Source organism: Bubalus kerabau, chromosome 8 (assembly GCF_029407905.1).
Source record: "Bubalus kerabau isolate K-KA32 ecotype Philippines breed swamp buffalo chromosome 8, PCC_UOA_SB_1v2, whole genome shotgun sequence".
NCBI lineage: Eukaryota > Metazoa > Chordata > Mammalia > Artiodactyla > Bovidae > Bubalus > Bubalus kerabau.
In genome coordinates, this window is record NC_073631.1 from 35,757,278 (window position 1) to 35,771,297 (window position 14,020).

Genomic DNA, 14,020 nt, shown 5'->3' on the forward strand with positions numbered 1-14,020 from the left:
GCAGGCTATCTTATAAAATGAATATTTGTAAAATTGAATATTAAGTATGGTTACAAGCATAAAAAAGAGCTGTTTTTTACACTCCAGTGATGTTATATGCACATCTTCTTGCACTCCAGTTGCTCTTGATAAAATTCCGCCTTTGAGCCTGTCTTTTCTCTCTTTGGAATTTTGGGGAAAGGAGACTGTGTACTCGGGTTATCCTCAGAAATAACCAAGTGACAGTTTTTGTTTTACATTTCATTTTATATGCTTACATTAAAAGAACCTTTGGTGTTAAAATAGTGTTTATTCCCAAGATTTAATTTCTAATTCTGTTATTTTGAGACTAGAATATTTCTGTCTTATTTAATTTCATTTTTTATAAGTAAGTTAAATTTAAAAAATTAGTCTTATGTTTTAGAAAATTTATCAGACCTAATATATATAGAGGTAAGACTATTAAACCAATTCAGGCCACCAAAGAATAAAAATCTGGAGTTTGAAGACCAGGTGATAATTAAAACACAAATACAGCTTTTTATGCCATGTGTTGCAATAAATACTTTTTATGTGAATGCGTTAATCTTTACAACTTCCTTGGAGATAGATACTGTTATTGTTTTAATTTTATAGATGAAGAAAGGGAGGTGAGACTTACTAACTTGCCCAGGAATACTCGTCAGGGCCAAGATTCAGACCTGAGAAATTCACACTAAATCATAGTGCTCAGGTTGGCATAGGAAGGAAGGAATATATTCTTAGCTTTTTGATGGAAAGCTATACTGAATGTGTATGTGGCTTTTCCTCATGCCTTTCTCTTAAAGGAGTTGACACAGAAAACCGAACTTGTGTATAAAATCTATATAGACAGGGACATATTCAGAATGTTTGACAGTTAAAATGCTGATGCTATTAGTGAGAGAGTCAATTCCTAGGCAGGTTGATAAGAAATCCGGGGGTCCCCAAGGAGAGAGGGGTCTGGAATTCTCAAGGAGGAGGAAAGGACAAACTTTTTTTGTCTACATTCCTTAGTCTTAGTCAATTACACAACTCAGTTTAAACTCTGTACTAGGGATTATACAACAACAGTGTATCCTGCTTGAGGACAGTTTCTCCTTCCTGAAAACCTTATGGCTAATCCTGTTATCTTAAAATGTGAATTATGAGAGTAGGTCTGCTGCTGCTAAGTCGCTTCAGTCGTGTCCGACTCTATGCGACCCCATAGACGGCAGCCCACCAGGCGCCCCCGTCCTTGCCTGGGATTCTCCAGGCAAGAACACTGGAGTGGGTTGCCATTTCCTTCTCCAATGCATGAAAGTGAAAAGTGAAAGTGAAGTCGCTCAGTCGTGTCCAACTCCTAGCGACCCCATGGACTGCAGCCTACCAGGCTCCTCTGTCCATGGGATTCTCCAGGCAAGAGTACTGGAGTGGGGTGCCATTGCCTTCTCCGAGAGTAGGTCTAGTAAGATCTTTACAACCTCCAGACGTTCTTTTGATTCATTGTAATAACTAATTAAAAGGTATATAACTCCATTGCTAACACTAGTGAGGGGGCACTCCATCCCCCTTCTGATGTCTATGTCAGAAGCTTTCTCTGTTCCTTTTATACTTTAATAAAACTCTATTACACAAAAGCTCTGCGCAATCAAGCCTCGTCCTTGGCCCCGAATTGAATTCTTCTCCCCTGGAGGCCCAATCCCGGTGTCTTTCGTGGTTCAGCAACAACCTTTCATTAGCATTGCTGATTAATAAAAATTTCCAGCTAAGATAAAAACTCGTGTGTGTTGGGAGTTTCCAAGAGCCCCGGGTTTGATGATTCACTTGGGGGACTCACAGGACTCAGCTTATTGCCATACTCATGGCTAAGATTGAGGACAGAAAGAGGACAGAAAGCAAAATCAGCAGTGGGCAAAGGAAGGCGGGAAAGGTCCAAGAGAAGCGCCAAGTGTCCTGTCTGGTGGAGTCGACTTGATTCCTCCAGCAGTGAGTTGTGCCGACTCACTATGTGAAATGCTGTCGGGGAAGCTCGGTGGAGACTCAGTGCCCAAGGGTTTCTGACTGGGAGCTGATGATGTAGGCACAGCATGTACCAAAATTCCAGACTCACAGAGGAAGGCAGACACTCAGCATAAAGCATGTTGTTTGTACAAATCATTCGGCCACTTCTATCAGTTAGGGTGATGGTTACTCTTCCCAAAAGCCAAATTCTAGATGCCAGCCAAGGGCTAGCCTTGAATGCAGGCTCAGGCTTGCAATGTTAACTGTTTTCTGTACACCAGCCCTGTTAACTTTTTTCTAGTAGAAGACTTTTTTTTAGCAGTCTTGAGAAAATGATGACAAAGAGGTAAGAAATAGATTCAAAATTTTTCTACTGGCCTTTATTTTCTATCAGGCTTTGTTGCAACATTTTGTTGTTGTTTAGTCACTCAGTCATGCCCGACTCTTTTGCAACCCCATGGACTATAGCCCGCCAGGTTCCTCTGTCCATAGGATTCTCCAGGCAAGAATACTGGAGTGGGTTGCCTTGCTTACACTAGAGCCAGAGCCTTTAACAGCTTTAATCATTTATGATAGTATGTGATTGGTTACATTTTTATTTGCTTGGAATTGAAAGGTTCTTTGACGCAGTTACCTTGTGGCCACCTGGTCATTCCTCATTGGAGATTTTACCATCTGGCTCGGTGTCTCCCTCTCTGCCCCTGGTGCTCCTACTATCTTGGGTGACTTTTATGGTGTTATAAGGATAACCACTCTTTCCCTCCCCTTTATTCCAGCCACCCATGCACACACTTAGATCCTAGATTGGTTATTTGAAACTGTTCTACATCCAAAGTGCTGTTATGAAGCAGTTAGATAGAATTAGCCAGCTATCTCCTCTGTCTTCAATCTGCTCACTGTTTCCCTTGGATCCTGAGTCCCCTGACCTGTCAATTTCCCATCAGCCCCTTCTTGTTTCCCTTCTCTTATCACCTTAGAGCAACGATCATCGCTTTGTTATGCTCCTGCCTGAGCTTCAGACTTCCTTTCACCTGTCACTTGTCAAGCCCAGCCCAGCAGATCGACCATCTGTTTCCTTGGTGCCTGACCCCCTACATCTGATGGATTCTGGAGAAAAACCTCATGGCAGCATGTATCCCACACAGAAATGCTACTCTTCCTCTTCTCGCTGAGTATGTTAAGCCTTTTACAAATTTCCCACGTCTCCCCACAAGCTCCAGCTCTTCGTGGATGACCCCCCCCTTTTTTTTTTAATTTCACAAACCAAATGGAAGTCCCATGACAGAAGTTCCTCAGCTCTTCTCTCAGTCTACAAACACACTGGTACCCAGGTCAATTGCTTCCTCCTTCCCTCCTATTATAACAGAGGAAGCATTTGGTTCTTTAATCACCCTCTTGTACATGGTGCTTTGGCTCCTGTATCCTCTACTTTCTCAAGGACCTTACATTATTATTATTATCCTTTCTCTTCTGTATCCTCCATCTCTCCCTCTCAACTGGGTCTTTCTGATTGGTATTTACATGTCACCTATCTTTAATTTCACTAATGCCCTCCTTCATTTCACTAAGCCTCCTCTAGCTTGCTTCACAAATAGGAGGTGACTTTGCTTTCTGTTTCATCTCCAAATCACTTCTTACATTCTAATTTGGCTCTGTCTCCACCACTCACCGAATTCAGTGGACAGTCTCTGCTGACTTTTAAGGAGCACTTGATGCTGTTCACCATATTCATTCCTCCTGTTTGCTTCTGCGATGCCGGAGTCTGCTCGTTTTCCTCCCGGTTCTTTGGTTCTTTTCTTGTGTCACCTTTGCCTGTGAACTTAGAGCTCCTCCACCCCCAATCCTTGGAGTCAGTGGTATTGTTGGCCTTTCTCTAGTTTTACATGGCCATTTCTAAATCATTTTCATGCAGAACTCCTTTCATATTTGTTTCATTCTGCACAGTTATACTACCTTCTATCCATTGGCAGCGATATACCTTCTACTGATTTCTAGTCACTTCTGCTTCTCCATTGAGAACCTTGGGATTTGATTGCTTCTCCTTTGTTCATCTGTGGGCTCCGCATTCTTTTATTTTTGTCACCTTATTAAAGTCTCCTAGGTGCCACATTCTTTGACCTCTTCAGTTCCAACAGCCTTCATCCCTACCTTCCTTTAGTAAATTGCACTATGAACAAAGACCTTTGGTTTATCATCTGGGTGGACTCCCATTTCTGCTGCTGTAAACTCAGATGAACCTCTTCCCCCTGCTTCCCCCAACTACTTCTGATCCTTCTTGCTTGGCCATTCTTCCTTAGTATCCTTTTTTTTTTTTTTTTTTTTGAGTATTTATTTTCTGTTGCTGCTAGCAATAGTGGCTTAAAACAACACAAATGTATTATCGTGTGGTTCTGGGGCCCCAAGTCTCACTGGGCTAAAGGCAAGGTGCCATCAGGGCCGGATTCTCCTCGTGGCTCCAAGAGGGAATGTTTCCCTCTTTTTTCAGCTTCTTCAGGCTTCCTGCCTTCTTGGACTCCTGGCCCCTTCCTTACTTCACTCATCATTTCTCCAACTACAGACTCTGATCCCCGTGGCTCCCTTTTATAAGGCTGCTTATGATGCCATTGAGCCCACTGGGTAATCCAGGATAATTTCTCCATCTCAGTATCCTTAATGTCTGCAAAGTCCTTTTTATCATGTAAGGAAGCATATTCACAGGTTCCTGCGATTAGGTTGTGGTCAAGCCCGGGAGGTGGAGCATTGTTCTGCCTCCCACTCCTGCTCTGGACTTGGTTCTGTCAACCACTCGATACCTCCTCATCCTCCTCCTCCACGTTAGCTCCTCTACAAATTATCCTACCCATAGTAATCACATCAAGCCACCTGAGTTCCTGCCTGAAAACCCTCTAAGGAAGGCCTTTCTTTTACACTCAGATGGGAGGTTGAGCATAAAAACAAACTCCCTCCTCTGGCCATCAAAGGCCATCTATAGCCTGACCTCTGTCTCATCTCTAATTTCACGTCAGACAGGTCTCCACCTTCTTCTGGCCACAGTGGTTGTCATGTCTGGTCCTTGAAACACACAGGGCTTGTATTCATCCCAGGATCTTTGTGTTTATTCTTTCTGCCTGGGATTCTGCCTTAGGGCAGAGGGGTTTGGTGTGTTTTCTTCATTGCTGTGCTCCAGGATCCTAGAATAGTGCCTGGAACTTTAATAGGGACTTGCATACTGAATGAATGTTGAATATTGTGAATGATTGTTAAATATGTCTATTTTCTCTTTATTTGCATATTAGTAAAATATAAGCTTTATGAGGAGTGATAGCTTGTCTTAGTCACTGTAGCTAGTAACTAGAACCATGCTTGATCCTTCAGTTCAGTTCAGTAGCTCAGTCATGTCTGACTCTTTGCGACCCCATGAATCACATAGCACGCCAGGCCTCCCTGTCCATCACCAACTCCCAGAGTTCACTCAAACTCATGTCCATCGAGTTGGTGATGCCATCCAGCCATCTCATCCTCTGTCGTCCCCTTCTCCTCCTGCCCCCAATCCCTCCCAGCATCAGGGTCTTTTCCAATGAGTCAGCTCTTCGTATGAAACTCCAAAATATTGGAGTTTCAGCTTTAGCATCAGTCCTTCCAAAGAACACCCAGGACTGATCTCCTTTAGAATGGACTGGATGAATCTCCTTGCAGTCCAAGGGACTCTCAAGAGTCTTCTCCAACACCACAGTTCAAAAGCATCAATTCTTCGGCGCTAAGCCTTCTTCACAGTCCAACTCTTATATCCATCCATGACCACTGGAAAAACCATAGCCTTGACTAGACGGACCTTTGTTGGCAAAGTAATGTCTCTGCTTTTGAATATGCTATCTAGGTTGGTCATAACTTTCCTTCCAAGGAGTCAGCGTCTTTTAATTTCCTGGCTGCAATCACCATATGCAGTGATTTTGGAGCCCCCAAAAATAAAATCTGACACTGTTTTCATTGTTTCCCCATTTATTTCCCATGAAGTGATGGGACCAGATGCCATGATCTTCGTTTTCTGAATGTTGAGCTTTAAGCCAACTTTTTCAACTCTCCTCTTTGACATTCATCAAGAGGCTTTTTAGTTCCTCTTCACTTTCTGCCATAAGGGTGGTGTCATCTGCATATCTGAGGTTATTGATGTTTCTCCTGGCAATCTTGATTCCAGCTTGTGCTTCTTCCAGCCCAGTGTTTCTCATTATGTACTCTGCATATAAGTTAAATAAGCAGGGTGACAATATACAGCCTTGACGTACTCCTTCCTAGGTGCTTAATAAATGTTTCGAATGTTGAATGAATGCATGCATAAATGAATGAAGTCATTGACTTTGGCCTCCAGCCAGGTACCATGGTAAGATCATGTTTGCCATCTTGCCTGCTGGATATTGCCTAAGCCTTTCCCCTGCCAGCACCTTCTGCTTTGCCCTGGGAAGTCTACCCCTTGACTTTCAGTCCTGATCACCCTGTCTCCTGTATGGTTCTGGTTCATCCCCTCTCTCTTCCCTTACGTATCTGACCAAACAGTTTTCATTTCCTTGTATTTAAAGGGCTCTAATTGTAAATAAACTTCTGTATTAGATTTCCCTGGAGAAGGAAATGGCAACCCACTCCAGTATTCTTGCCTGGAGAATCCCATGGATGGAGGAGCTTGGTAGGCTACAGTCCACAGGGTTGCTAAGAGTCGGACACTACTGAGCAATTTCACTTTCACTTTCTTACATTTCACCCTATGTATTACATTTTTTTTGTCTACTTGATCCCTTACCGTAAGCTCCTGAAGAATCTTATTTTATGTTTCTAAAACCGATGACAGTACCTGCCTATATTGTATATTAGTATTATATCATATGGCTAATAAAGGTTTCTATTATGAAGTACCATTTTTAGCCTCATAACAGCTTTGTGAAACTTTCTGTTTATGAGTATTTTCCTCATTTTATAAGTGTAGAAACTGAAGGTCAAGGTTATTAAGAGATTTTTTTTCCCTCCAAAGTCTCCTTTTGAGTAGATGACAGAGGTGGGATGTTGCCCTGAGGCTTTTGTCCTATTCAGCAGTGTTACTACTGCCCTCAAATTGAAAGGTTGTTGCTGAGCCGTGAAAGATGCCGGAATTCCTCCACTCAGAGCTTTTGTATAATAAAGTTTTATTAAGGAATAAATGAGATAGAAAGCTTCTGACATAGGCATCAGAAGGGGGCAGAAAGAGTGCCCCCCTGCTAGTCTTTAGCCAGATGTTATATTGCTACTAGCAGTCTGCTAATTAGAGAAAGGAAATGTCTCAAAACTCAGAGACTGGCACCAGGCCCCTCACCTACAATGTGCATTTTGAGATAACACTGGCACAATTTGAGTTGTCCAGGGCCATAAAATGATTGACATGAATCTTGAAGAAAGACAGGTTTCCAAGCAAATAGTCTCATTAACACAGCTTAAGAGTCTGAGTCTTGCATGAGTCTGTCAAGTCCTTCTGAGGCTTAGGCAGAACAGACTGGAAGACGAGTCTAGGGTAAATGCATAGGCCATTAACATAGCTTAAGACAAACAGTTCCTTAAGAAAAACCGCATTGGTTAGTTCAAGGTTTGAGAAAAGTTAAGCTTGGGTGGAACCAAGTGTCATCAGGGCAACACCAAATTTTAAGAGAAACCTCTTGTTAAATTTGTATAGAGAAGGGGGAAAAATCTAACACTTGTCTGTTTCCTCCTGCTGCTTAAGAGAGAAAAAATGTCTGACACTTGCAGCCTGATTCCTCCATTTGGAGACCCCTGGCCTTCCTGCCTGTTACCCTCTCAAAATCTTCTTACCACATCCCTCCAGAAATCAGTCTTGCCTCACGTCACAAATAACTACGAGGTTTTGTGCTTTTTCAAATTTGTCCTCATTCTCAGACACTTGTTTGTATCTGTGCTCACTTTTAGCTCATCCCTTCTAGCCTGAGATGAAGAGACATACCTTTCCCTATTGGAGAACCTTTGCTCCTTTTAAAAAGTTTTATTTTGATTTTTCAACCACATAGAAAGGTGGAATAAAAAATATAACCTATATACTCATATAACCATTGTCTATAATTAGTAGTTTTTAACATTTTTTTACATACATTTCACCTGGAATTATAGATTTCATGATATTTTCTAAGTACCTCCGTTTCTGTCTCTTAATTTTCCTACCAAACATTTTCCTCTAAAACATAATACAGGGATTATATTTAACAAAGTGAATGTTAATTCCTCAGTATTATCTAGTAGTTCATATTTGAACTTTCACAATTAGCTCCCCTAAGTGTGTCTTACAGTTGATTTGTTCTGTTTTCTTCTCTTTTTAAATAACATTGACCTGTTGAAAATATGGTACCAATTTTCCTGTAGAATGCTTCACCCTCTGGACAATTTCTATTACTTTGTTCTGGTGTCATTTAACTTATTATTCCACATCTTGCATTTCTTATATGCTAAAAAAAGTAAAAGTCTTTCAGTTATCTCCAACTCTGTTATAACTGATAGACTGTAGCCCACCAGGCTGTTCTATCCATGGGATTTCTCAGCAAGAGTACTGGAGTGGGTTGCCATTTCCTTCTCCAAAGGATCTTCCCGACTCAGGGATCGAACCCAAGTCTCCTGAAGCGTAGCCAGATTCTTTACCATCCGAGCCACCAGAGAAGCCCTATATACTGAGAATTAAGTCTAAAGATTTTAATACATTCCTGCTAAATATTTTTGGTAAGAAAATTGCACAGGGAATGCTGTGTCATGTGTCATCACACCTGGAAACATCACGTGCCAGTGCATTTTACTTTTCTGTGGTACCGAGTTTGATCGCTTGATAAAAGTGATGGCAGATTGGATTCCTCCATTGTGGAAGGAGCTCTACACCCTTGCAGATATGAGGGGTCTTGGGGCATCAGGGAATATCTTGTGTCTCCTAATAATTGTTGTGTCTTGCCTGCTGATGATCCCTCACTCCAGCTTCTCAAAGTAGTTATTTCTCTTATTTTCTAGGCCATTGTTGCATCTCAGTTTCCCTCCTGTATTTTCACCAATGCTCTCTTTGACTCATTTACCTACAAACATGTAGAAGATTTCTTTAAATAGTTATCCCTTGGCATTACAACCGTCTCTAGTAACCATCATCTCTCTTGCTTTTGTCTTAAGGTCATAAAAGAATGGTCCATGTGCTATCTACATTACTCGGTCTCCAAATTATTCTTAGTCACACTCATTATTTCTTGCTAGACTACTGGACCGCCAGGGAAGTCCCCCTCCTTGCTTTTCAACCCGTGGTAAACTTTCAAATCTGGGAGGAAGCATCACCTTCTTTATGAAGCTTTTCCACAAAGGACAGAATGACCCATTCGCTCAAGTTTGTATCTTCTCTACTCTGTATACCATGCTGTCAAGGCATGCAGAATATGTATTGAATATCCTTTTTTTTTTTTTCCATTTGAATTGTATTTTCGGTATTTATTACTGGATTTCTTCAGTCATTGAATAGCATTTAGTAAATGTTTATATTCATGGCCCACTTTTTTTTATTCCAGTCAGTGATTAGTTTTTGAGGTGGACAGTACTTTGGGAGTGGTGATGAGGGAAATCCTTGTATATCAATTATCTTTTCTTCCTCTATTGAGGAATTCAATACTTTTCCACTTTATAGCTTTTAATAGAAGGTAAATCCACCTGCCAATGCAGGAGATGCGGGTTTGACCCGTGGGTCAGGAAGAGCCTCCCGAATGGGAGAAGTATTAATCACTTCCCACGTGGGCCTGTCACAGCCCCAAGCCCACTCCCCTTACTGTGTCCTCTTCTCATCAGGTTTGCGTCTCAGGAGCTCACTCTTTCTTTCTTGTGATTTGCCTGCAATTAAAGAGTTTATGCAGATCTGCTCTGCTCTTTGGGAAGCATGTATCTAACTCCTTGCTTTCCCTTTCCTTCTCACTATGGAGGCCTAATTGGTTTCCCAGGTAGTTCAGTGGTAAAGGATCTGCCTGCTGCTGCAGGAGATGCAGGTTTGATTCCTCTGTTGGGAAGATTCCCTGTAGAAAGAAATGGCTACCCACTCCAGCTTAAAGAATTCCATGGACAGAGGAGCCTGGTGGGCTGAGGTTGCAAAGAGTCAAACATGACTGAGAATGCACGCCGGCATGGAGGCCTAATTACATTAATACCACTGAACATTTATGCCAGTGCTGCTAGGCAGCAGATGTTTGACCCAAGCCACTTTCTGAAAGCAGCAAAACATGTTTCCTCAATGGTGTCCTCAGAGGGACCTTTGGCAATCATGGTGTTGTAACCAAGAAAAATCTTGAGCTGAAAAGTGGCTTCCACTCTTGGGAATCAGAGTCACAAATACTACATTTCTTACATTGAGCTGTTATCAGTTCAGTCGCTCAGTTGTGTCCGACTCTTTGCGACCCCATGAATCGCAGCACGCCAGGCCTCCCTGTCCATCACCAACTCCCGGAGTTCACTCAGACTCACGTCCATCGAGTCGGTGATGCCATCCAACCATCTCATCCTCTGTCATCCCCTTCTCCTCCTGCCCCCAATCCCTCCCAGCATCAGAGTATTTTCCAATGAGTCAACTCTTCGCATGAGGTGGCCAGAGTACTGGAGTTTCAGCTTCAGCATCAGTCCTTCCAAAGAACACCCAGGACTGATCTCCTTTAGAATGGACTGGTTGGATCTCCTTGCAGTCCAAGAGACTCAAGAGTCTTGTCCAACACCACAGTTCAAAAGCATCAATTCTTCGGTGCTCAGCTTTCTTCATAGTCCAACTTTCACATCCATACATGGCCACTGGAAAAACCATAGCCTTTGTTGGCAAAGTAGTGTCTCTGCTTTTGAATATGCTTTCTAGGTTGGTCATAACTTTCCTTCCAAGGAGTAAGTGTCTTTTAATTTCATGGCTGCAATCACCATATGCAGTGATTTTGGAGCCCCCAAAAATAAAGTCAGCCACTGTTTCCCCATCTATTTGCCATGAAGAGATGGGACCAGATGCCATGATCTTCGTTTTCTGAATGTTGAGTTTTAATACAACTTTTTCACTCTCCTCTCTGACTTTCATCAAGAGGCTTTTTAGTTCCTCTTCACTTTCTGCCATAAGGGTGGTGTCATCTACATATCTGAGGTTATTGATATTTCTCCCGGCAGTCTTGATTCCAGCTTGTACTTCTTCCAGCCCAGCGTTTCTCATGATGTACTCTGCATAGAAGTTAAATAAGCAGGGTGACAATATACAGCCTTGACGTCCTCCTTTTCCTATTTGGAACCAGTTTGTTGTTCCATGTCCAGTTCTAACTGTTGCTTCCTGACCTGCATATAGGTTTCTCAAGAGGCAGGTCAGGTGGTCTGGTATTCCCATCTCTTGAAGAATTTTCCACAGTTTTTTGTGATCCACACAGTCAAAGTCAAAATAGATGTTTTTCTGGAACTCTCTTGCTTTTTCCATGGTCCAGCGGATGTTGGCAATTTGATCTCTGGTTCTTCTGCCTTTTCTAAAACCAGCTTGAACATCTGTTATAGATCTCTGTAATGTTCCAGAATGTCCTGTGCATCTCATGAATCCCTCGTATGTAAGAGAAGAAGGAAGATGAAATTAGGCACGTTCAAGGTGGTATGGCTGTAAATTGGTACAGCCATGGAACACAGTATAGAGGCTCCTCAAAAAAATAAAAATAGAACCACACTTCTGCTCTTGGGTATAGATCCAAAGAAAATGAAAACATTAATTTAAAAAGCTCTCTGCACCCCAGCGTTCTTAATAACAGTATTTACAATTGCCAAGATGTGGAAGCAACTTAATTGTTCATTGACAGATGGATGAAGAAGATATGATATACACACACATATACATACAATGGAATACTATTGAGCCATGGAAAGAGTGAAGTTATGCCTTTTGCAGCAACATGAGTGGACCTAGAGTGTACTATGCTTAGTGAAATAAATTAGAGAAAGACCAACACTGTATGCTATCGTATGTGTAATCTGAAAAATAAAATAAATGAATATAATAAAACAGAAACAGACTAACAGATACAGAGATCAAGAGTATTATCTGTGGGGAGAGGAAAGGTAGGAGGGGCAAGATAGGGGTAGGGATTAAGAGGTATAAACCAACTGTATAAAATAAATAAGCTACAAGGATGTATTGTACAGCATAAGAAATATAGCCATTATTTTATAATAACTTTAGAGTATAATCCATTAAATTATTGAGTAACTATTGTACACCTGAAGCTAATATATTGTAAGTCAACTATAGTTTAATTTTTATAAAGTGAATAGATTGAGTCCAATATAAAGAAGAAGGTCAAAACTCAAAAAAGAAGAAGAAGCCATTGCCTGTTTCTCTTACGTTATTAGGCCACAGTGGTTGCAATAGTAGTCTACAGCTAACTGTTTAGATTTTGGATACATTTGAAAAGTAGAGTTAGCCATCCATGACATCGTGCTAATTGTTCCTATTGTCTGTATTTTCTCCTTTTTTAGTTTCGCTATTCAAATTGGCTCGATAGGTTGTATATGGTGCTGGGGACTTTGGCTGCCATCATCCACGGAGCTGGACTCCCCCTCATGATGCTAGTGTTTGGAGACATGACGGATAGCTTTGCAGTTGCTGGAAGTTTCAAAAACATAACTTTTACAAACATGACTAATGGAAGTAAGTGTTGTTTGTGATACTGATTTTTTTGAAAGCTTGATGAAAAATCATTGACTCAAAGTGAAGTTTGTGGAGAGTCTTCACTAAGTATGCATTAGTGTGTTTAGTGCTGCGTGAGATGGAGGGGTCATATCTGTAATGAATTTGAGAAGATATTCACAGTCATTAGAAAATACAGTGAAAGTGCTGGTAGAGATAGATAGGAAAAGAGAGAGCTCTATGAAGTCAGAAATATCCCACACAGTTTCAGGAAAAGGTATTGGAACCTAATCTGGTATTTGAATTTTAAGTAGGAATCAGTTACGCAGTTCCCTGACATATTGATTATGGGTATAAGAGACAGGAATCCAAGATGATTCTAAAGTTTTTAGTCTGAGAAACTGCATAAGCTGGATGCAGTTACTATCAATTGAGATGAGGAAGATAGAGGGAGATCAGTTTTGGCAGTAAATTCCAAAAATTTAATTTTGGGCATCGTCACAGGTTGGGCTTTTTGGAAACATGAAAATGGAGAAATGGGGACAAGAGAAGCTGTGTGTGTGTTTAGGATGGGAGAATAACAGCTTGTTTGTATGCTGATAGAAATTATCCAAGATAGAAGAGAAAGTGATGCTTTGGGAGAGATGGAGAGATTCGTTTGAGTGCTGTCCTTGAGAAAGGAAAGAAACTTAAGCTTAAGAGGAAATACTTGCTTGAAGTACAGGCATGAATAGTTCACCAACAATAACAGGTGAGAAGACAGTATTTGAATGTTAGTGCTCAAAGGTTGGTATACTTGGACATGAGGACTTGTAGAACTTGTCTTCTCAGTCAGATAGGAAGCAAGACATTTGGCTGATCAAGAAAGGAAACCTAAAATAAGTTCTGGGAATTCCCTGGCCATCTAGTGGTTAGGACTCCACCCTCTGCTGAGGGCCCAGATTTAATCATTGGTCAGGGAACTAAAAAAATCTCCTAAACTGCATGGCATCGCCCCCCAAAAAAAACTAAAACAAGTTTCTTAGCAGAGTAAGAAAGTGAGTGGACTAGGGTGTCACACACTTTCATGTTCTTGAACTTGACTGAGAAGAAGAAACTGGCTCATAACTGTGAGCTCCCAAGTCACCTTTGGTCAAGTGTACATTGATTCTGACTAAACCGCACAAAGACTTACAGCCTGATGTGCACTCAAGTCATGGAAACCTTGAAGAGGCCTGTTTGTCCATTCCAGGATTTAGTGACATAGATTTTTCCGGACCTTTAAGTCCTGATGATTGCTGTGAATCCTTTCCCCCAGAAATATGCTCGTAGATATGCATGCCATTTGGGGGGCTTTATGGGTCCTCTGATACCTGTCTGTGGATGCTAGGAACTTTTTGTGTGTGTGTGATGCTG

The 14,020-nt window shown here is 41.5% G+C and overlaps 1 protein-coding gene across 1 annotated transcript in view; it reads left to right on the top strand.

Annotated features, from left to right (window-relative positions):
• The window catches only part of LOC129659035 (ATP-dependent translocase ABCB1), a 110,189-nt gene that overhangs the window by 7,893 nt on the left and 88,276 nt on the right, over window positions 1–14,020 (top strand). The window contains exon 4 of the mRNA XM_055590043.1: window positions 12,475–12,646. Coding sequence (XP_055446018.1) covers window positions 12,475–12,646 — 172 coding nt within the window. The remainder of the gene's footprint in view (window positions 1–12,474; window positions 12,647–14,020) is intronic.